Source organism: Coturnix japonica, chromosome 6, assembly GCF_054131305.1.
Source record: "Coturnix japonica strain WE chromosome 6, WE-NBRP24, whole genome shotgun sequence".
Taxonomy (NCBI): domain Eukaryota; kingdom Metazoa; phylum Chordata; class Aves; order Galliformes; family Phasianidae; genus Coturnix; species Coturnix japonica.
This window is the reverse complement of record NC_140668.1, coordinates 5,092,966-5,116,617: the sequence shown is the minus strand read 5'-3', so window position 1 is coordinate 5,116,617 and position 23,652 is coordinate 5,092,966. Positions and strand designations below refer to the sequence as shown.

Genomic DNA, 23,652 nt, shown 5'->3' with positions numbered 1-23,652 from the left:
ATTAAGGGCTGCTGCACATTCTCAGCATTGCTATCTAACTTTTGTGTAGAAAACAAAGGGATTTCTTTCTCCCTTAGAGCAAAGCTAGCTAGCTCTGACTTTTACAGAGCCTGCCAGCTATGAATCCACTCTTCATCCCAGTTGCTCTGTTTAAGGGATTGAAAGCAATTATGATCTTCTTAAAGTATTGGTCAACTATTAACACCATAATTTGGTGTTGTGGAATTGTGCAGATATATAGCCTAATAAGGTGGATACTGATGGAGACACCTGCCTGGTACTTTTACGAGATGTGGTATGGTCAGAATTTTGGCATCTACACCTCAGATGCAATTGTGAATCTTACTAACACTTGCATCCCAGATGGAACAGGCAATTTTACAAATACTTGCATCCCAGATGGAACAGGCAATTTTACAAACACTACCATGTTTAATTCATTGTACAGGCTAAAAAAACCCTTTTTATTTAGGTTGTACTCTCAGATTTCCACACGCTTTTCAATAACTGAGATAGGGTTCATACTTGCATTCATGTTATCACTATCAATGCATGCATATATGTTCCTATGCATTCGTTCTATGCGGAAGTCTCCTCCAGAACCAGAGAGAATTGCACAGTCATTGGTATCAGGATCTAAAGGATTCGTGGACAGATGGCCCCGAGTTGTTGAGCTGATTATAATGCTTCAAACCATCGATCAGCAGCTCCCCCAACTGCATGCCGCAGTTTCTGCCATCTCACGGCTAGAAAACCGAGTAGATGAAATGTGCAAGAAATTGTTTCCATCAACTAATTGTAATGATCCCGTAATAGTATCAGAAACAACTGATGAAGGTCAATCCTCGTACGGGCCACCAGGTCTAATGAAGGATCTGATCAAACTAGTCCAGTCCTACTCCCCACCTGCATCATCAAAAGTCTCAGCTGTTAAACGCACACGCTTCCCAGCTCGAGCAAAGAACAACAGTACGATTGCACCGCGTGTTTCCATGTGGCGCTACCTACGTGACCGTGGAGAAGACATGAGGAAGTGGCATGATCAGCCCACGTCTGCACTACGAGCACGGGTGAAAGAACTACTAGACATACGCAGTACCCCATGCAACTGCTCGAAACACCATATTAGGTCTTGAGAAACAAGTCTTGTGGCGACATGGCACCCCAGAAAGAATTGAATCTGATAATGGGACACATTTCAAAAATTCTCTTATAAATACTTGGGCCAAAGATCATGGCATTGAGTGGATTTATCATATTCCCTACCATGCACCAGCTTCTGGTAAAATTGAACGATATAATGGGTTGTTGAAAACTATGTTGAAAGCAATGGGTGGTGGAACATTTAAACACTGGGAGAAGAATCTGGCAGAAGCCACTTGGTTGGTCAATACTAGAGGATCTGTCAATCGTGATGGTCCTAGTCAATCTAGCCCCCTACACACTGTAGAAGGAGATAAGGTCCCTGTTATACATGTAAAGAACATGTTGGGAAAAGCTGTTTGGGTCCTTCCAGCTTCTGGAAAGGGCAAACCTATCCGTGGAACTGTCTTTGCCCAGGGACCTGGGTGCACTTGGTGGGTAATGCAGAAGGATGGGGATGTTCAATGTGTGCCACAAGGGAATTTGATGCTGGGGGAGTGCAGTCAATAATTTTATGTATCTATATATATATATATATGTTTGCATGTGTAGTGTATTTTAGTTATTATAGTTGTACATTTAGTTATGTTACATGCAATTCTACTATTTAGCTATCACAATTTTACATACGTGTATATATATGTATATATATGTATATATTAACCATGATGTAATAATGTAGAATAAGGGGTGGAATGTCATGGTTTTGTAATGTTGTAATTTTGCTATCAGTATTCCACATCATAACATCATGTCAAGTATGGATACTTCTGTTGAATGTGCAGTCCACAAAAGAAGACTACATATCCCAGAGAACAACAGGAGTAACAATAAGTCACGGGACCAGGACTCTATATAATCTCGTTCACAGGCTGGAGTGCCCTCCTTCTTCTCTCGAACTTCTCGGAGAGTGGGAAGCGTTCCAGCCGTGTCGCCTAGAGTTCACAGTAGGCCTCTCGGTTTTCGGAGACTCTCTCTCTCTGTTTCGTTCGATTTTGTTAGCCTTAATTATATTATATTGTGTTATCTTGTATTTCGATATCATATTTAGTAAAATAAGTTTTTCCTCCTTAGATTGTCACTGTTTTATCCCACTCCCCTTTTCCCCCTCCTTTCCGGGCCCCGGGGGGGGGGCGTGGGGTGGCTTCCCCTGTCACGGGCATAGGTAAATCTAAGTAACCCGTGACAAACTGAAAGCACTGAAAATTGGCTGCTTTCAGTTCCTTTATTAGTGTTCTCTTCTGCCGGTTCTGCTTTAATGGTAGTTAAATGGTAGGTAGTCTTTTCCTGTATTGATATAAGATCAGTTACATTGAAGCTTAACAAAAGGAGCACTTAAGTCTCAGTAATCTTCTGTAGGCAAATATTTACACAAAACCATACAGCTAAAATATTTACCCGGTGACTCTATAGACATCAGTTACAAATCTCAATAGCAGACAGAACAAGTACACCTTCAGATAATGACAAGTGCAATACTTGGTAGAGTATACAAGGGAAAGCAAGAGCCTAGCAGGTTACAAAGTAAAAGACTTGCACACAATCAAGAGTTTACCAGTTTATCAAAGAATTTCCTGTTTCCAAGAAGTCAACAAAATTACAAACATGGTCAAAGAGCAAATGGTCAGCTCTCATACAAGTTCATCACATCACACTTCTGCTAAGCTGCTAAAATCACTTTCATCGTGACAGATATAATCCAACCTTAAAGCTTAGTCAGCTCTGTCACGCATATTTTAGATTGTGTCCTTGACCACAAGTGAAGCTTCCTTACTTACAAGATGACGATTGTTAAGCCATGCTGGCACTGCCAAGGACTGATTATTCATCTTTAGTAGCTTATGAAAAGAAAAGCTTCAGAAGTGTTCAGGCCACACAATCTCACAGATAGAGTTGGAGCCTTGTTCTTGGAAGAAGTAATAGGTGAGGACATGACTACTCATCACAGTCAGCTTTAATACCATGGAAATACTAAGTTGCAGTGATGCAGACAGTCAAAGATTAAGAAGGGTCAAGTTGCTAAGCTTACAAGGTTAGAGATCTGAGTGACAGAATTAACTATAAATGTTTTCAGAGCTACTTCAGGCTACCAAACATCAAAAAATGAACAAAAACCACCAGAAGTGGTATGCACACATACTTAATCAAGCTAGTCTTCACATATTCAGTAGCTCGCGGTACATTAGTCAGGATAAAGTTTTATGGACTGCATAGAACGTGGAGATATCCTGACCATTCATACTCGTACTTCCAACTCTACTCAACATACTTTTACTGATCCCTTGATGTCTTGAGCAAGGCAAAGTGTCTTTTTTTTTCTGTCATTTGATAAAGGAGCCAGTAAATCATAAAAACATTCATTGTAAATCTCAAAAAATGAAACCCAGAGAACTTCACAAAATCATCTATAGATAATCTGCTAAGTTGGTCTGATCCTTCTGAGAGATTTTCTGCACCTGCAAAGTAGAAAATATTACAAGTCAATGTAGAGACAGTAAAACTAGCTGCATTTAAAAATAAGTAATAGTTAAGCTTACAGCTTAAAACTTTTCCCAGAACATAAACACAGAGAATCCCCACCTCTCATACAAACACCAAGTATCTGGAAGTCAAGACGCTTGCCCTACACATTTGCAAAGACACGCCTGCTATAAAGCTTGCTTTTTCACTTCCAAAACCCAATCTAACATCTATAGTTGGGTTAGAAATATTCAGAACTCTTCAGTCTTTACAATATAGAGAACTGAACTAGTAAGGACACTTCGTTCTGACTTTTTAGGGAAAAAAAAGTATTTAGTGAGTTCTTAAGTGCCCTAAAGGCCTGTCGGAAAACCACTAGGAATCTTATCAGAAATCATACTCTTTTTCTTTGTTTTACTTTCACCTCATAAAACCAGGTTATGATAGATGTCCCAGTAGTCTCCTAGCCATTTTATTCCTTCTGTTTTCTGCCCAGATGTCCTGCCCATTATTCCGTTCTGTTACAAATAAAAGCTAAATAATCCTTTTATTATCAGCATTAGCCAAAAAAGCCAGTCGTTGACCTTACAGAAGCTTTTCTAATTGCTACTGTTTAATATAAAACATACCCTTAGAATCAGCTGGGGATTTGTCATTAGTGCTGTTGTGATGGTCTACCTACGAAAGAAAACAGAGACTTTAGGATTTATTATTGATGTACAGCACCAATACACCACTGGTTGCTTTTATTTATTTATTTATTTATTTTTTAAAAGCAGCTGTATTGCTCTACCACAAAACAATACAGTATAGTTCCAAGGTGCCAACACAAAAATCCTGGCTACACATTTTGACTGGTTTCACCTTACTACTCATTTCTGACAATTCCTTTACTATAAGATCTGATGCACTTCAGCTTCCTGATTCAGAAAGAAAAAGAACAAATAGGGAGAGAATCCCCAACAGGAAAAGGAGTTATTTAATAAGATGATTTTCAATAGCCCATTTATAATCTGCATTTTACCCTTCATGAATCTTGGACTCCTGAAATATTTTTCTTATTGGGATTTTCTTAATTCAGGACTTCCATATCCTATGGCTTATTAGGTCAACTCTCAGAAAAGGAAGTTAAGGTAGAATACTTGATCACTTAATGTAGATAAGCAGCTTATTATTTCTTAACTCAGGCTATCAAAGTGTTACACAAATGAAGTTATGACTAAATTTTGTAAATATAATATTTTTAAGTACTTTGGTCATAGAAAATACAGAATAGCTCCCAACATGTAGATCTCATGATGTTCATAGATGTATACTCAGTTCCCAGGCTTCAGGTTGTGTTGCTTTTTTATAGAGCACAAAAGTAGAAAGAAATTCTCATCTACTGAAGAGGAGGAATCTCACCTACCAGATACAGTATGCTTAGAAGTAAAACTTCTATCATAGAAGTTTTCATCTACATGACACTCACCCAGATCTGGCTTTGTATAGTCAGCAAAGCTTGTACCTACTTAGCTTATAAGGTCAAGTATTTTACCTAGGAACACGGGTCTTGAAACTAGAGAAGGCACCTATATCGCACGATCACATCTTAACTCTCTAATGGAGTAGGATGAGATCAGCATATAGCTGTCCACTGCATTTTCTTTCCACATACTCACTAAACCTAGAACAGTTTTACACATCTTTGGTTCATGTAGAAGACAGGTGTTGTTTTTCCCCGAAATACTTAATTATCATTGGAGCCAGACTTCATACTCAGCTGTGCTCTTGAAATAATTCAGAAGGAATTTTACTGCCACCTGCCTTTCACACTGTGAAGTCCACACTTTACCACCTCATCAGTAAGATCAAGTTAACATACTCCACAACTAAAATACCCCAGTGTGGTGTAGCACACCACTAATAAGATGCTTCATTCTTTTTCAGCAGGAACAGAAAGACAAATAGAAAACTGTGTGTAAATACAGAACCCTCTTTCATTACAGAATGGAAAGGATAACACTGAACTATCACAAGATGCATGTACTCATCATTTCTTTATAAAGTAGTTTCCTACCTCTTTTGTCAGACGAAGCAACGAATTTTTAAGAGCAATTTCTTCTCTCACTTTGTCATTAGTCAGTTTTACGTAATCTCTCCACCGAATAGGTTTCAGATCCATTTTTGTGTATAGCCTTCCTCCAACAGTTTTAAACAACATATCCATCGTCCTTGGCAAAATACCAACATCATCTTCTGTCCCTGTAAGCAATACACAAAAGAAGGGCCAGGTTACTATTGTAAGCAACATATAAACATAAATGAAGACAAAGATAACTGATTCTAATCTCAAAGTATACACAAAGAATTTAGAGGCCAGTTACAGTCTGAAGCAATGTTTGCAGTGTTACTAGACTGTTCCCTGAAAAATACTGGCTTTAAGCAACAGCTCACATCCCATTCCTTAGACATTACAGGGCATCACTTTAAAACAGCCAGAATATTCTGCATAAGCTTAGCCTTAAGAAGAAAAAATAACCCACAGCAAACTCCCACATTTAACAGACGTGCAGATTTTCAACTGTTTACCAGGCTCCCTTCCCGCTCTGAAACAACCCTGAAATAACAACCAGAGTGATGTCTCTGCTACAACATCCCGTTCGTCCCACAAACCCTATTTAGAAATATCTACAAGTCTCATAAAAACTGTTAAAGTAACTCAGCTCCTTTCCCATTGCCTTTTCTTGGAGCACACAACTACCTCCACATCTTGCCTACTTCACGCCTTAGTTTTTCCACTGTCACTAAATACCAAGCAAGCTTCAGTGTTTTAAAGTCAGTCATGAACACAAGAGAGGACAATACGCAGAAGAATTTCTATAGTGCTGTATGGAAGGTGCATAGAAAGATAATTTTTGAACATACTACCCTGTTGATTCTTAATATTTAAGTCCTAAAAAGGTATTACTATGGGAAAGTCTTCAGCTCCACGCATATAAAACTATTGGAAATACATAGTAACAGAACACTAAATAACAGAAATAAGGGGAATTTGTTTCCTGTGAACCCAATCGTTTCATTTGTTATGACAATATTAAACATAAAAAACAACTGCTCCCAGCCAGAAAGGAGATTGATGTATTATTTCTGTACTACTAAAGCTCAGGGAACACAATCTTCTATGCTGCTGTTATTACTAAAATCAGAAATTTGGAAAAAGATTGAAATACCTTGATCAAATGTTTCAGAATGTTTAATTTCTGCCTACAATAAATCAAACAAACTCAGACATACTTTGCCTTCAAATAAAGAACAGCATTTAAGATGCACGCATTTATAGTAGGAACAAAAACCAAAGTTATTGTAGTGTATGCTGTCTTACACACTTGTAAATTTAGTAATATTTGTTATGGAAGAAGACGACTTTTCAAGGCTACTAGTATTCAAAAGAAGGCAACGTACAAGGCCTGTTGAGTAACTAGGTAAGAAGTCATAACATCTCTCTCTTCTAGAAGTAGTTCTCACTTTAAGAAATTAATTCAAGGAAAAAGCATTTCTGCTCATACCTTGGAATGTGTAAGTTTTCCCAGCATTTGTAACGCCATACGTAAAAACAAGGCAATTACATCCTTCTAAGAACTCTTTCACTGGTTGCTTCACAGTACCTTCAAAGAATTCTTCTTGAGTTGCTTCAGGTCCAAACACCTGAATGTTACCAAGAAGCTGGTTAATCTCTTTATTTTGTTTAAGCAATATTTAAGTACTTGCAAGGAGTCAGATACACGTTGATAATTCTAAAGACAGTTAAGAAAAACTTGTTTGCTTTATATGAAGTAACAGAAGACAAGCAACTTTTTCCACAAATAACTTAATATCATTTAAAGACAATTAATTTACCCGTGAAAAGGTGAACTTCTGTGTTGTCTGTCCTAAAGTTTTATTGCTCATTCTTCCCAATGAGCTCTTAGGGGACTTCAGTATGATGCTTGTTGAGTCCTCAAGTGAAACACATCCCTATTACAAGGAAGCACAAGTAATGCAGGCATGAAAAAAGTTTTAAAAGGTCATCTTACAGGAAAGAAAACATATATACTTTAAGGGTTGTTTTTTTGTTTATGATTAAATAAATGCCTTACCTGCGATCCATTTGCTCTCTCCCGTGCCGTAAAGGGTTTAATACGCAGGCAAACTTGTATGCGTCCCCTAGGCTCCAAACTAGACCTCTAAAATTAAAGAGCTGGAAGTTAGAAATCTGACTAGATCCTCTGTTTGATGATTAGCACATTAAAGCAGTATTATTTTCATCATCCTATTGTAACAGACTCATTTGTTAACACAGGAAGTAATAATATTTTACTGTTTTCACAAGTGCTTTGGACCCTGCTAAACTTCTTTGTCAGAGCCTAGAATTTCAGAACAAGTACTACTGCAACACACTCCTGTACTGCATTCAGGCCAACTATGAACAAAAGTACTCCATTATTGTGCTTCTGAGACAATGTTAGCTTCATCCACTGATACCGGTGCTCCTCATAAGGTATCAAAGCAACACCACACATCTTGGTCTAGTCTATGTACAGTCTAAAAGCATAGTGAAGATGATTTTCATCTCCTCTGTAAGATTCTAATGCTTCTTATAAAGAAAAGAATTAAGTTTATTTATTTTTGGAGAAACAAGCTGCCTTTGTGGTCCTGAGGACCCCTTTTTGTCACCTGTTGGGCATAGCAAGAGATCTTTTCTTGTACAAATCTATGCCCCGTGTACCTTTCTCCATCCCAAAACCTAGAGTTGTGGTGCAGACACTGGATGCTGACCAGAGCAGTAAAAGAACAGAAGAGGGGAAAAGCAGATACAGGTAAGACACCTAAAAGAAAGGAAAAGAGCAGAAGAGAAGGAAGGATACGGTTAAGAACAAAGGACAGAAGATGGAAAGTGCTATAGAGGATTGGACTGGACATGAGCAGATCAAAGCTACACCAAGGTGTGGCTTCTCCCTGTGTCCCTGTCCACCACTGGCAACATCCCCCAATGACAGGGATGATGCTGCCCCAGCAGCTGATGGGGTTGTGGTCTGGGGTTACGTTCTATGCAGAGCCTCCAGAACCTGCTACAGACCTCCAGTTCCCTGACACTTCTTTTTTTCAGGTGTCTGCACACAAGGAACAGGTGTTCTCTATGCCCTGCATGCTGGTAATTAGTGTGGGCAATTACTGTGTGGGAATTGGGGGAAGGAAATTCAGGGGTGGGATAGTGAGGATGAATTGGAGGGGGCTGGGAAATTGTTTGGGTGGGATTGTAGAGATCAGATATGACTGCTAGGATGGGGGATATTTGGTTGGAAATATTGTCATTTCTATTACTCATTGCTTTGTATAAGTTATTAAATGCTTTATGTTCCCTCTGCTACATCTCTGCTTGCAGTCATTTGTGCAGTGACAAAGGTCCTCAGCTCTACATGCCCACCTCCAAGGTAGGATGGAGCACCACAGATGGCAGTGTTCCACAGCTGCCACCAGCAGCCCCAGCTCATCCCTCCACACCTGAGGTGTGAGTGGCTGTGAGAGGAATGTCTCTGTGGAAGTGCAGCTCATTCCTCCCCTCTGATGGGGGCAGAAGGCATCTGCATTTCCCTCATGGCTCTTATTTCCTGTGTTACTGTGGGAAATGAGCTGAGCCACTGTGCCTCCCTACTATGGCAAGCTCTGCAGCTCTGCCACTGTCTTTAGACTCAGCTGTTCCTGTGTGTAAAGCTCCACACTTGGACCCTGCAGAGCCCAAAGGCCTCCTTGGCTGCTGTTACTCACCTGGACATTGAGGGTGCTGTGTCTCCAGTCTGTACCTGCTTCCAGGTGTCACTTGCAAGACACTGCGATTCCACCTGGTTGGAACTGCAGTCAACAAACACAAATGTGAAAGAAATAAGAAAGGATTCTCTCATTTCACAGGCTTTCATCTCCATTGAAAGATGTTCTGCTGTGCAGCACAGCTGGGAGCATTTCATATGTGCAAAAAAGGGGGATAGGCCCTGGCTGTGCCCGGCCCCCTTCCGGCCCAGGCCCCAAAGCAGCCCCGACTGTGCTGGGTTCCCCTCTCACCTGGGCCCTGCAGTGGCCTCAGCTGTGCCTGGTCCCCCTCTGCTCTGGGCCCTGAGCTGGCCCCAGCTGTGCCTGGTCCTCCTCCATCCTGGGCCCCAAGGCCCTGCCTCTGCCTGCTCCCCCTCTGCTCTGGGCCCTGAGCTGGCCCTAACTGTGCCAGGCCCCCCTCTGGCACAGGCCCTGCCTCAAGCCCCGCCCCCTGTGGGCAGCAGTGCTAGTGCCTGTTGGTTTTGCTCTCTTCCCTCTTCTTTCCCTGTTCTCTTAACAAATGCTTTCAGATCCCCCAGGATGACGTGCACTGATACTGCTGCCTTCTTCCTGCACAAACTTTCTGGGCAGCTCAGCTTTTTCTACAGAGCGGCGTGCCTTTGGAAGTGCTTGGAGGATGTAAACTAACAGCAAGAGAACACTGAGCTCTTCTGGGTCTTTCTAGACATGGCAAAGAGACAGGAGAGAGTGCTCAGCCTCGAGTGGTTGCTTGTATGCAGAAATCCCTGTCACGGATTGTGACAAAACTGCTGTTTTGCTGTAGGCAGTAGTGTGACAAGAAGCCTACAATTATCAATTTAGTGAACGTAATTAATTGTAACAGTTCCCCTTCCTTCTTCCCTCGACACTTGGGTTATGGAGATCTCCTATGCTATGTGCCGGTGTAATACCTCTGAGCCACAGCACTGTTGCGTTTAGCAAAGCTCATGGCAACAGGCTTTGGCCAACCTCAGAGCTACGTAGATGATGATATCTGATGATAGGAGAGAAAATGAACAAGCTCCAAGGTAAGTGTTGTTTTTTCCTTCTAGTCAGCACGCCATCGCTAAATCTTCCATGCTGTGACTTTTATCGTGACAGTGATGATCCCTTAACCTCACACCTTTAGCACAGCACTTTCTGTGGAGATTCCCACCAGTGACAAAGTATTAGTGCCGCTTTTCTGCCTGTTTCTTTTTTGTCTGTATTTTCCAGAATGTGGGTATTTCTTTCATTGCCCACAAACACTGCCCAGTGCAGGAGGAGGCAGGGACAAGAGTCAGGAGCAAGGGCAGAATAGTTTCTCTGTTAGTGAATGGAATGCCAGTGTTTTCTGCATATGGACTTGCCATAGTGCTTCTTACAAGGCCTAACAGTGGGATGAAATGTGCCCTGAAGCAGGTGTGCCTTTTAGGAAGGCAAAAGAGAAATGCAGATAATGCTAAGGGGGGCCAGTAAGATGATCAGAGGGCTGGAGCACCTTTCCTATGAGAACAGGTTGAGGGAACTGGGCTTGTTGTGCTTGGAAAAGAGAAGGCTCCAGGGAGACCTCACTGTGGCCTTCTAGTATTTGAAAGGAATGTATAAACAGGCAGGGGAACGGCTGTTTACGAGGGTGGATAGTGATAAAACAAGGGGGAATGTTTTTAAAGAGATAAGGGGACGTTTAGGTTGGATATTAGATTGATGTTTTTCACACAGAGGGTGGTAACGCACTGGAACAGGTTGCCCAGGGAGGTTGTGGATGCTCCATCCCTGGAGGCATTCCAGGCCAGGCTGGATGTGGCTCTGGGCAGCCTGGTCTGCTGGTTGGAGACCCTGCACACTGTGGTCCTTTTCAACCCAGGCTATTCTATGAGTCTATGGCTGTACGATTGTATCAGACCTCAGGGAAGTCACGTGGAAGAGACAAGCCTTTGAAATTAAGCTTGATTCACTTTGCCCCTCATACACCTGATCACTGCATCCCTTACTTGGCAAATGGTCTTTTTGTGGGGTGTAGATGAGGAAAGGGGAGGAGGAAAATAAAGCAGCTGCTTTGTCTTAGAGCTCTTGTTTCGTTGGGGTCTGGCCATATTTTCTGAAACTAAAAGACGATGTGTGAAAGAAGGACAGGGAAAGGCACAAGGAGGTTTTGGTTTTGGTGCTGACTCCAGCTCGCTGCTTGGTGCTGGGAAAGGCACACTTAGCTCCAAGGAAGGATGCATGCGTGGAAATCCAGTGGCCAGGGGCAAGGGGTACCCAGCAATAGAGGGCAACAAGAGCTGGGGTGATTTGCTTTTAAACTGCAGCCAGTGAAGTCCTGTCCCATTGGATGTGACATATGTCTCCCCATTCCCTTCCAGTTTGTGCAGAGATGGCATGAGACAGAAGGCATTGCTTTCTGCCAGACTGAAGGAGCAAAAGCATTTCAGGTGCCTAAATGGTTTGGTTTCCTCATTGTGGTGGAATGGGGTACGCATAGAAGGAAGACTTCCATTCTTGGGGTGGATATGCACATGGGAGGCTGTGCAGGGAAGGCTCCATCCTGGCCAGTTCAGCCAGCAGCTGTATCCAGCTGGCAGAAGCCGCAGCCCATGAGGCCGGCACTGGCCCTGGGCCATAAAGCCACAGTAAGGGAAGCCAATATCAGCTCTGGAGCCTAAAGCCACAGTCAGAGAGGCGAGCACCAGCCTCAGGGCATACAGATGTGAACCCCTATTCATTCCAACTATCTCCCCTGGGACTCCATTGAGCGCTATGAGGCCACATTAGTCTTGACTGGTTTTTAATGAAAATAACAAAATCATGACATCTGCACAAGAGTCACCTTCAATTCCCTGTTGTCTTTTAGTCTTGCTTTTCCCTTTCACTGCCGCTTTTCCCTTTCACAGCCGCTTTTCCCTTTTAGTCTTGCTTTTCCCTTTTAGTCTTGCTTTTCCCTTTCACTGCTGCTTTTCATTTTCATTGCTGCTTTTCACTTTCACTGCTACATTTCCCTTTTAGTCTTGCTTTTCCCTTTTAGTCTTGCTTTTTTCTTTCACTGCTGCTCTTCCGTTTCAGTGCTGCTTTTCCCTTTTTAGGCTTACTTTTCCCTTTCACTGCTGCTTTTCCCTTTCAGTCTTGCTTTTCCCCTTCACTGCTGCTTTCCCTTTCACTGCGACTTTTCCCTTTTAGTCTTGCTTTTCCCTTTTAGTCTTGCTTTTCCCTTTCACTGCTGTTTTTCCCTTTCACTGCTGCTTTTCCCTTTCACTGCTGCTTTTCCCTTTCACTGCTGCTTTTCCCTTTCACTGCTGCTTTTCCCTTTTTGTCTTGCTTTTCCCTTTTATTCTTCCTTTTCTCGTTTAGTCTTGCTTTTCCCTTTTAGTCTTGCTTTTCCCTTTCACTGCTGCTTTTCCCTTTCACGTCTGCTTTTCCCTTTCACGTCTGCTTTTCCCTTTCACTGCTGCTTTTCCCTTTCACGTCTGCTTTTCCCTTTCACTGCTGCTTTTCCCTTTCAATCTTGCTTTTCCCTTTCAGTCTTGCTTTTCACTTTTAGTCTTGCTTTTCCCTTTTAGTCTTGCTTTTCCCTTTTAGTCTTGCTTTTCCGTTTTAGTCTTGCTTTTCCCTTTCACTGCTGCTTTTCCCTTTTTTTCTTGCTTTTCACTTTTAGTCTTGCTTTTCCCTTTTAGTCTTGCTTTTCCCTTTTAGTCTTGCTTTTCCGTTTTAGTCTTGCTTTTCCCTTTCACTGCTGCTTTTCCCTTTTTTTCTTGCTTTTCCCTTTCACTGCTGCTTTTCCCTTTTTTTCTTGCTTTTCCCTTTCACTGCTTCTTTTCCCTTTCACTGCTGCTTTTCCCTTTCACTGCTGCTTTTCCCTTTCACTGCTGCTTTTCCCTTTCACTTCTGCTTTTCCCTTTCACTGCATCTTTTCCCTTTCACTGCTGATTTTCCCTTTCAATCTTGCTTTTCCCTTTCAGTCTTGCTTTTCACTTTTAGTCTTGCTTTTCCCTTTTAGTCTTGCTTTTCCCTTTTAGTTTTGCTTTTCCCTTTCACTGCTGCTTTTCCCTTTTTGTCTTGCTTTTCCCTTTCACTGCTGCTTCTCTCGTTTAGTCTTGCTTTTCCCTTTTATTCTTGCTTTTCCCTTTCACTGCTGCTTTTCCCTTTCACTGCTGCTTTTCCCTTTTAGTCTTGCTTTTCCCTTTCACTGCTGCTTTTCCCTTTCACTGCTGCTTTTCCCTTTTAGTCTTGCTTTTCCCTTTTAGTCTTGCTTTTCCCTTTTAGTCTTGCTCTTCCCTTTTAGTCTTGCTTTTCCCTTTTAGTCTTGCTTTCCCCTTTCCCTTCTGCTTTTCCCTTTTAGTCTTGCTTTTCCCTTTTAGTCTTCCTTTTCCCTTTTAGTCTTGCTTTTCCCTTTTAGTCTTGCTTTTCCCTTTTAGTCTTGCTTTTCCTATTCACTGCTGCTTTTCTCCTTAATCTTTCTTTTCGCTTTCATTGCTGCTTTTCCCTTTTAGTCTTCCTTTTCCCTTTCACTGCTGCTTTTATCTTTTAGTCTTGCTTTTCCCTTTCTTTAGAGAGTGTTTTTTACAGCTAGTTCGCTGAGAAGGGTTGTAATCATGGTGCAGCTAAGCAAGCAGCCATAACACCTGCAAGGACAGCAAGAACAACAGGATATCCTGGGATGGTGAGAAACTAGCCATGGTTCTGGGAACTCAGCAAGGGAGTAGCTTTCAGTTGATAACAACATGATGTTAAGATACTCGGGGATAGTATGTAATTGGGAACCAATGATGAGCTCCACTTTTGCAATATGTATGAGCTAATTATCCGTATTATAAAGGTACACGCAGCCAAGGAATAAATGAGATTCGCCGATCATATGTCAATGACAGGTGTGGTCGTCTGCTTTTCTCCCGCCGTTCTGCAACAAACACCTATATACAAATTTAAGAACACAACGGAGTAACTGTTACTGTTTATTAACAACCAGTTTTAATAATACGATAAAAGTATGTCCTGAGAAAGGGGAACAAACACGCTTCTTCAAGGTTTTTTAGCTGTTCTGGATCTCAGCCGTCGCTTGATGATCAGATGATCACTTTCCTTCTTTTGTTCCTCAGATTCCTGAAGAAAACATTTTAAAAGTTACTCATCTTTTTGCACAAGACTGACAAGCTCTTCTTGACCCACGCAAACATATTTCTTCCCCTAAATGGATTTCAGAATGGCATTTGCTTATTATATTTTGTTCAGAAAACTATGGGATACCGAGATCATTTTAATGCAGTTTAATCACTCCGCCAGCTTCCTCTGCTCCATATGTGCGTGTAGCAGTACCTGCTAAAGGAGCGCTGCCTCAACACCACGTGCGTGAAGGCCAAGCACAAACAGACATTTTCTGTTGGGGTGACCTTCAGTGAGAACTGACAACTGAGGAGTGAGAGCGAGAGCAAACCCGGGCTCTGTGGGAAAGCATCTGGCGTGAGTCTCTGCTGCCAGCCTGCACTGCAGCAAGCACAGCCGTGGCTGCCAACTCTCACAGAGGGTGGATTAGGGATTAGAAAGTGCAGGAAGAGAAGACAAAGGCAAGGGCTGTCTACACTACAGAGGGGTGTAAGATCTAGGAATATAAAGGTATGCTAAAGGATTCAGTAACTTTCTAGAATGAGAAATATGAGTGCAGACAATCAGCATTTCTCTCTAATTTAGATAGGTGACCTGTCCTTTATCTGGCATGTAAGGCCATTGAGAGGTAGCACAGTGGATTTTGCTGAAGAAATGGGCCAAATTTGGTTGGCTGCTCCACCTTTTATCTGTGAATTGCACGCATAGCAAGGCAAGAGACCCCAAAAGATGGGCAAAGAAGGAAGACGGACATCAGTTTTTATGTTGGTGCTCTGAGCCTTCACATGGGATTCTTGCACTTTCCCAGCGTCTGAACGGGAGTCTTGATTTCCAGACATGGGAGCAGATTTCCCATGGACATGTGGCTCACGGCTGACAGAAAGGCTGGTGTCCATGCGAGGATGAGCTTTGCTACAGAGGCTCAAGGAGATGCGGCAGTAATGGCATGGCCCACCTCTTGTTCCCCTCTTGGCAGGCTCTCTGCCCTCTGATGAGATTTCTTTGGCTGGGGAACTGCACAATCACTTCTTCCTTACCCAGATGCTCTCCCAGAACTGGTTGCATCTGGCTATCCGTGGAACTTCCAACTTTGCTGGCAAATACATTCAAAGCTTCAGGAGGTAGGAGGGAATGCATATACAAACATACACTTATGTATATCCATTTGCTGCTTTGCAGGACAGTATCATCACAAGTGCTGTTTCTATGGAAACAAGACTAAAAATACAGAATAACAGAAATTAGAGACTCATCTAACAAGTATTTTCTATCCTGGACAAGGTTATTCTCATTTATATACTGTGCCTGCACATGTTTGCATGGAGACGGGGTTTCATTTTGTTTTGTTGGTGCTCTCGTCTGCTCTTACATGCAGAGCCCCTCAGCAATAGTCCTGCTGTTATTTCTTCTGAAAAGAAATGCTGCATTGCATCAATATGTGCTGCTGAAGCACCTCAATGAGATCAAGAATTGACGTTAAGGATTCTTCCCCATCTCAGCTGCTTTGCAGCTGCGTCTCCAGGGCACTATAGCAGGTGCCCAAAGCAGGCAGCTTTTGCCCTTTGGCTCAGGGCAGCCACCTGCTTTGCTCCAGTGCTGGTGGTGTCGGAAGGGCACTGCAGGCACTGATCTGCCCTCACCTCACAGCTTTCCCAAACAGGCCTTTGGGGCAGCAAAGCACTGAAGCACCAACAGTATGTTGTGTGAACCCCGTGCCCTTCCCCACTTGAGCTGCCCGGGCCCACTAAAAGCTTTAAAAACCCATGAAAGTGCTCTTGCAATTTGCATATAAGCAAGACTGCACTTCAGAAAATCTTACATTTTACTTCATAAACATAGGCATCTGCTGCTAATTAAAGTAGCAGCATATAATTATACCCTTTCTTATTAGTAGATATAGAGTCTGACAGTTGCTTAGATACAAAATAAGCAACCACGGATTGTCTTCTGCACTTTAACAAGCAGAGAGAGCAGGAACAATAGAAATGTAAACTTATTCTATATTATCTCTGGTAAGTGCGCCTGGGAAAAATGTTTAATCTCATTGGTAGCTTGTAATTTTAGCTGTAAGGTTCTTCAGCAACCCCTCTGTTTTCCACAGTAAAATACCAACCAGTTGGTTCCTTGCCCCATCCTTGGAGGTGTTCAAGACCAGGTTGGACGGGGCCCTGGGCAACCTGATCTAGTAAATGTGTATGTTTGGTGGCCCTGCCAGGCAGGGGGGTTGGAACTACATGATCCTCGAGGTCCCTTCCAACCCGGGTCATTCTGTGATTCTGTGGTTCCTCTGGGGAGAGCAGTGAAGCTCCTTGGGGAAGGTGTCGGGCAGGAGGAGTGATAGTGGAGCTAGTAGACACCATTTTTCAGAGACCCCATCTTCTGGCTTTTTATTTCCAGGGAAGTAATGTCTGCTTCCTGATTAAAATAAAACCAGTGCAATCCAGGATTGTCACTGTAGACAGAGGCAGATAAACAGGAGCAAAGTGAACTGTGTGCAGAGCGTAGGTAAGGTTTTTAAAAGGCGGTGATGTTGCCAAATGTGGTTGCCTTATTTTCTAATGGGTTAAGTTTGCAGCCAAAGCAGCCCGGATGTGACAAGATGGATCTTCAAAGTCCTTACTGCTTCTCGTCAAAATACTCATGACGCTGTAGTGAAAAATCACTTCCCTGCCCCACTGAATATGTCAGCTGCATCCTGAGAGGCACATTGCAGTGCGTGACCTTTTCTTTCCTCTTGTTCTGCTAATAACCCCCAACTTTCCTTGCTCGCAAATCTAAAACTCTGTTGATACACCTACAGTCTAAGTGCTCTTGTTATTAAACTGTAGGGAAGGTAATCAGAGCAGCTAATGCCACGATAATCCCCCTGATCCATACTGTTATCTTTGGAGATATCAGAAATGATGCTGCCTGTAAAAGCGATGATGTATGTTCTGGTTAATTCTGCACTGGGAAACATTTGAAGCTACCCTTCAGAGTGTTACATGCTGGAGGCTGCAATGGGATTTCAATTGCCTTTCTTATTGACTAACAAAAAGTGCAATATTTCTCAGCAGAAACCACTGGCTTATTTCTAAAAAGTCATAGTGATAATAAGAAAGTTCATTTTGGGAAAGGTCCTTCTTCCCTCTGCAGCACTGTGACACCTAGGCAAAAGGCCAAGGCTCATAGGGATGGGCAGCAGCCTCCCTTCCTTCTCCCTGTGTGGGGCGTTAGGAGTTGAAGAGAGACATGAAGCTTCCCTTTGCAATGTCAGCTGGAGCAGAATTTTGGGTATGGCTTCCCATGCTCTGAAGACAGATTCGGTGGGCTGTTGCTGTTCTCTCTTTTCTGAAGCATCACCAGTTTTAGGTTCTGTGTTACTGTTTTGGCAATGATGCCAAGGAGATGGCACAAACACTTTGCCAGCCTACTTGGTGCTTTCCAAGCTGGCCAGATCTACAGCATGGGCATTGCTGGCACACCTTCTGGTTCAAAGTTTTTCTGCTATGGCAGCACTGGGATGCCAGTAGAGAAAGGCCAAGGCAACTCTTTCTCTCGCTGTGCCAGTCCCTGGAAACCACCTTGCCACCTCCTCCCAGCCTGCACACAAACCAATTGATTTGCTCCACTCTCTGAGCCTCCTGGCAGCCCACTGTGAGCTGACACAAAGGAAGACCCACAGATCAAAAGAAACCAGCACAGAGACAAGGGGAAAGCATTACAGGAAAGCAAAGTGCTGCAGTGAAGTTCTCTTAGCATCTTTTTCCATCTCTGTTTTTGTTACTGGGCGATTTCCTTTTCATTCCCAGTGTGATAGAAACTTTATCATCCCAGTAACATTAATTTGCTAGATCCACCCCTCTCTGAAAGACTCCTGACAAGAGGACTGCATGGCAAACTCCTGTGCTCTCTGCCTCCCCATCGAGTTTCTCAAATATTCTGATGTTGTCTCAGAAGTGCCTTTCTTCTGCTGTTTTTGTTTCTCAGCATGAACTTTATGGTCCCCAGAGGTAGATTCAGAGCTTAAAGGTAAGTGAAATGCAGTGTCACTGGGTGTGCTACAGGCTCTTCCGCATGAAACGCAGAAACAACAATCTCTTCACCTCCTTCCAAGCATAACTAAAGCCCTATTTTCAGTAGGACAAACTCATGCAAAAATTCCATAAGGTTCTTAATAGAGCCAGCTGAGTTTGCTGCTCACCCTTTCAATCCGTGGGCATTTGACAATTGTGAGATGATGTTATTTTAGCGAGTATCTGACAAAGCATCTGGTAAATTTTGCCCCCCTATTTTTCAGGAAACCAAATTTCAAGGTAAGGTGATCTTAGAGGTTGCCTATTGCAGCCGTGCTTGACATTTTGGCTGCAGGCAAGACATGCAAGTGCACGGCTGTGCTGAGCCAAAAAGGTATTTCTCTTTTGTTCTTGGTGTGAAGTCTCATCTAACTCAAGTACAGGTGAAGAGGTTACCCAGTGTTAACAACAGTGGGCTTTCTCCGTGCCTGCTTGCAGGTATAGGTTCTACTAACAAACCATGGGAGACTCACATGTGGTAAGAAAAGCAACCTCCAATGAGCTTGCATAGTTTCTCTGTTCCTTACTATCCCGTTTTTTTCATGCACTTTTCATTACAGCTCCTTTTTTTGTACTTCACTGATCCCTCATCCTTTTTAGAAAGACTTTTTTTTTTAAATAGCTTTTAAAAATACAGCTTTCTTATAAGATGGGCTCCTCAGGCAGCACGCCTCCCTCGAGACAACAAAGTAGGCATCTCACACAGAGCCCTGAGAGGCTGTGGATGTCCTGCCCATCAGTTCACTGTTTGCTTTCCCATCACCCTGCTGAGGATTCTGCTACTTCAGTGATGCTACAGCAGCAAATAGACTTCGTCTGTTTTAGGCCTTCGCAAGGCAAAGGGTGACAGCTCCCAGCTGTTTGCACAGGGCTGCAGGAGGAGGCTCTTCATATGAGCAAGTGCTGCCCATGGATCAGCTGGTGCAGAAACATTGCTTCCACAGGTCCATGAGCTCTCTGTGCTGGCCAGTGTCTGTGTGGGCTGAGGAAAGGGGCCCAGGGGAGAGAGGCTGTAAGGTGGTTCAGTACCAGAATAGGAAGGGATGTCAGGGAGCATCATTTTGGCTGCACCTGGGGGCTCCTGTGTGGGCTGGTATAGGGCTGATACCACTTCACCACATGAAGGGGCTAGGCTGAGAGCCCCCACAGCAGATGTCTCTCCTTACATACACATTACAAGTTGCTGTAGATCCAGGAATGAGTTCCTAGTGCAATGTGTATGGTCTGGGAAGGAAGGTATCTGAGAGGTGGAAATGTAATCCTCCAGCAAGAGTGGAGGTAAAACATCAGTGTAACAAAGGGGTTTTGTACATCCCCATATATGCTGAAGCAATATTTAATTTGTGCTCTCACGAATGCACAGAGCTCATCAAAGATGTAAATGCAATCAGCTTTTGTAAACTGACTCACAAGAAAGGAGGAAAACTGGGGACCTGGGAACTGCTCTGGAGACTTGGCATATCATCTCGATAAACTGCCGTTACCATCAGTGCATCAGAGAGCCTAGAGCAGGGTCCTGTTGGCAGTGTTTCTCTATTGGCTATGGGATATCTAAGAGCTACAGCTAACTGATTCCTTGCTGTACCTCAGTGTATCTAGCATCTCCAGCATTAGCAGTATGTCTGCTAAAAGGCGTCTTGGAACAATCTGAAATACGATAAGTGCTGTTGTACAGAAAGCTGTTTTTGTGTCTGCAGTCCAGGCAAAATGGGTAAACACCTATACTGTCACAATGGGGTCATGTTGTTCCCTCAATAAAAAATAGGGTTTTTGTAGCACAGGTTGCTAAAATTTGCTAGTCACAGCATATTTGAAAAAGAGCCTCCAATTTCCCTGTTAGCTAGTGCTCTTTCTCTGCCATACACAGTAATGCTCGATCAAACATCTTGATGCTGTTATAATGAGCTGTACCTAATACCTTAACGAAAACATCTGTGTAGGCTAAAAGGGAGAACAGACTTTCTGGCTCTCAGCAGATTTAGAGCTCTGTATCTGATGCAGTCCAGCCAGATAGTCTCTGTTCATATCTTTCCCTGTTGGCTTTCTTCTTTTCCTACATCTGCTCAGGTAGCACTGGGTGTCCACGACCAGTCACAAGTCACCAACCTATACAGATGTTCTGCTTAGGGCTGTGCCACCTGTGGAGAGGAAATCCAGCAGTGATGGGAGTTAGTGGTTTCTTTGCAAGCCCACCCCATGTGCCATGTTGTCCTGTTTTCCCCTTGAGTAGACCTTTGATTTCTCTTTTTTGCAGGCTGCTTTCAATATTCTGTTTCTCCAGATACTGGTGCCCTTCTCTTGCATTCTCTGTGTACCCCCATGCATGTAGTACCTCATGTAGTAGCATGTAATACCTCATTCATAAAATTTCCCAGGCACGCTTCTAGACCCAGATAGCAAGGGCATTTGTTAACTGAGACAGGATTTCAACCTGTGTGATGGAGTTGACAGAGCCTGCGGAAAGCTGACAAGAGATGATTTCATTCAACTGTGAAGCCTTGAACCATGAAGATCGCAGCACTGCTCATCCTTTCAGAGCACTGTCATCATTTGATAGATTAATCAGGGTTACTTAGCAGGGATGCTTACCTGGCAAGGCAATTCCTTAGCTTTTGTACCCCTTGAGTAAAAAACTCAAGAGCAATGAGCAGCTGCATCTGGCTCCAGCAGCACTATTAAACTTCAATACCAATGGGGTATTCAGTGAAGGGTATGAGGGCTCCATGTCTTACAGTTGATTTTTTTCTCCCTTGAAGATACCTCTGTATTTTGTCTTCGGTGAGGTGAAAATTTCACTGTAACCCGCATTGTTGCATCTGATAATATTTACAGAGCTTTCTGCCTTAGTAGCCTTGAAGAAATTCCTGTCTCTGGTTTATATTTGCTATGAGCAGACCAGTGCATGTTACCATTGTTGTTTAAAGGATGTTTGTGCTTCAAGACCTTTTGTGTAGCATCTTTTCCTAAGTGAAGCTCTGGCCCTTGTTTGGGTTGGGTATGAGCTGGCAGAGACAAGATCCTTAATGCTACCTGCATGCATGCTTAGAATGGATTTTATGGCTTGTGAGCCTTCCTGCAGCCCTCTGTGTGGCAGCCTGACATTTAGGCTTCTTTCTTCTTCCATCTTAAAGAGGGGTCAAAAGCAAGTTAGCTTTCTGCCTTCTTTCTTATCTGATCTGGTCTTTGTACCATGATCTGAGCTTTTGTCACCTGCGTGGACAGCTTATATTAACACTGATTTTAGTTTCCAGCCTTTGATCTGCTCTCTTCTAGCTATTAATCGTCTTATCTCGTTCATCAGTAAGACTGCTTTTCCCCTGAGGGGAGATATTCTCTTCCTCTGCCCCGTTTTCCTTTATATTACTGCTACAGCATGTTTGCAGTGCCTGAACTTGGCTCTGCATTGTATTTTCTCTAACTTCTTGCTTACAGATGCAGATTATCAAATAACATCCCATCTGCAAATGGACTCTTAATTTAAGCTTCATAGTATCTGAATATCACCACGCTGCAATCACATCAAGACTGAAGGGAGAAACACGTTTTGCAGAATGGCAGTGTTGTATTTCAGATTGGAGTCAGCCTCTTGTGAAAGCAGCCAACACTTTTGCTCCAACTGGAGCATACTGATGCTTCTCTTCTGTGACTCACTTGAGGCTGCAAATCTAGCTCAGTAACATCTTATTCTCGGTAACAGTGGTCTTCAGAATCCCTCCAGTTTTGGAAGGCTTGTATCACATTTTTTTTTCCCCAAGGACTGAGCCATAGGTGGGCTATGGCTTCTAGGCTGCAGACCTTGTGTATGTTTTTATAAACCTAAAGGAAAGAACTAATATCTTTCCTAAACAACTTAGTACAAGCTGTGCTACGTTACTTGAATACCCTTTCCAATTAACATCTTCTGTGTACAATTCTTGAACGGCCACTAATTTGTGTTTGCTCCATTTTAGTGTAGCACTGTTTAAGACATCAGTTTATTCATTTGATTAGTTTAGCCACAGCAGTGGCACTCCCAAATATACTTTTGTTCCACTGTCCAGGTAGCTTGTCAATGTGCATATTGTTAATGCTTTTGTTTTCTTCTTTGCTTTCCCTTCTTTTTTTTCCCTCCTGCAGTTGTGCTGCAGTCAGCCCTAGAAATATCTTGAAGCATAGATTTCTTCTCTGTGCTAATTCTTTAAATGCCAAAAAGTCTTCCTGCTTCCATATGGAGGCTTTTAAGCTTTTTCTTATGTAGAAAACAAACATTTTCTGACAGCTGCAGAGGAATTCAGCCTGCTCTGGCATTTCAATACAGACACCTTTTTGCTTGCTAGATAACCACTTTGGGATGAGAGGTAGTCTTAAAAGTAGAATTTTATCGAGTATTTCCTTCCTTTCTCATAACAAAATTCAAAGTCTTTGGTCTACAAATACATATGACTTGTACCTGCCTCACTGCTGCTGAGTGTTAGCAGCAGGGTGCAATGAAGCTCTGTTTTCCTGAGTTACAGAAGGTCTTCTCCACCTGCACAGAGGCTTTTTCACCTCCCGCTAGTGCTGTGCAGTGGGAATCAGGGCTCATTTGGAGCAAGTGTAGGTGACCTCTGGGTGCTCACAATGCAATGAAAATACAGTAACCCCAAATACAGAGCTTGCTGTACCTAACACATTTACTTTGCAGATCCCTTTGTTCAGATTCCTGTTGCACAGAGTGATATGCTTTATCCTGCATAAAGATGGGTCACGCTGCTCCTGGGAGTGCAGGCTGTACAACTTTCCACTCTCTTCTGAGAGCATCGTGCCTGACAAGTCTCTCTTCGATCTCGCTAGACCCTCAGTAGCTTCCAGATATCCAGACAAGAATAAATGCCAGGATGTTCTTTCATTCTTCATTGTCAAAAAGGATTGTAAGATCATTTTTTCTACAGACTGACTGAACTTGCTCTATCTATCCAAGCCTTTTCCATCTTCATATTAAATTACTTCCTCATATTTCTACATCGGGCTATGATGAGTACAGCATATGGGAAAGTTAATAATGAAAAAGCAAAGAAGTTAAAAGTAAATCTGGAGTTTTAAATTTATTCACGTTTAAAAGGCAAGTGCTACT

At 42.8% G+C, this 23,652-nt stretch overlaps 2 protein-coding genes across 2 annotated transcripts in view; one reads left to right on the top strand and one right to left on the bottom strand.

Moving 5' to 3' along the window:
* Positions 1-23,652, top strand: part of LOC146760284 (receptor-type tyrosine-protein phosphatase T-like) — a 224,586-nt gene that overhangs the window by 49,339 nt on the left and 151,595 nt on the right. The gene's annotated exons all lie outside the window — the stretch shown is intronic.
* LOC146760285 (kinesin-like protein KIF20B) lies at positions 5,608-23,435 on the bottom strand. Its single transcript, XM_085551400.1, has 6 exons — positions 23,204-23,435; positions 9,391-9,425; positions 7,722-7,808; positions 7,483-7,599; positions 7,152-7,290; positions 5,608-5,847 (listed from the first exon to the last, which is right to left on the bottom strand). Exons 1-6 carry the CDS (start codon positions 23,433-23,435, stop codon positions 5,636-5,638), a joined length of 822 nt encoding a protein of 273 aa, XP_085407526.1. The 3' UTR covers positions 5,608-5,635.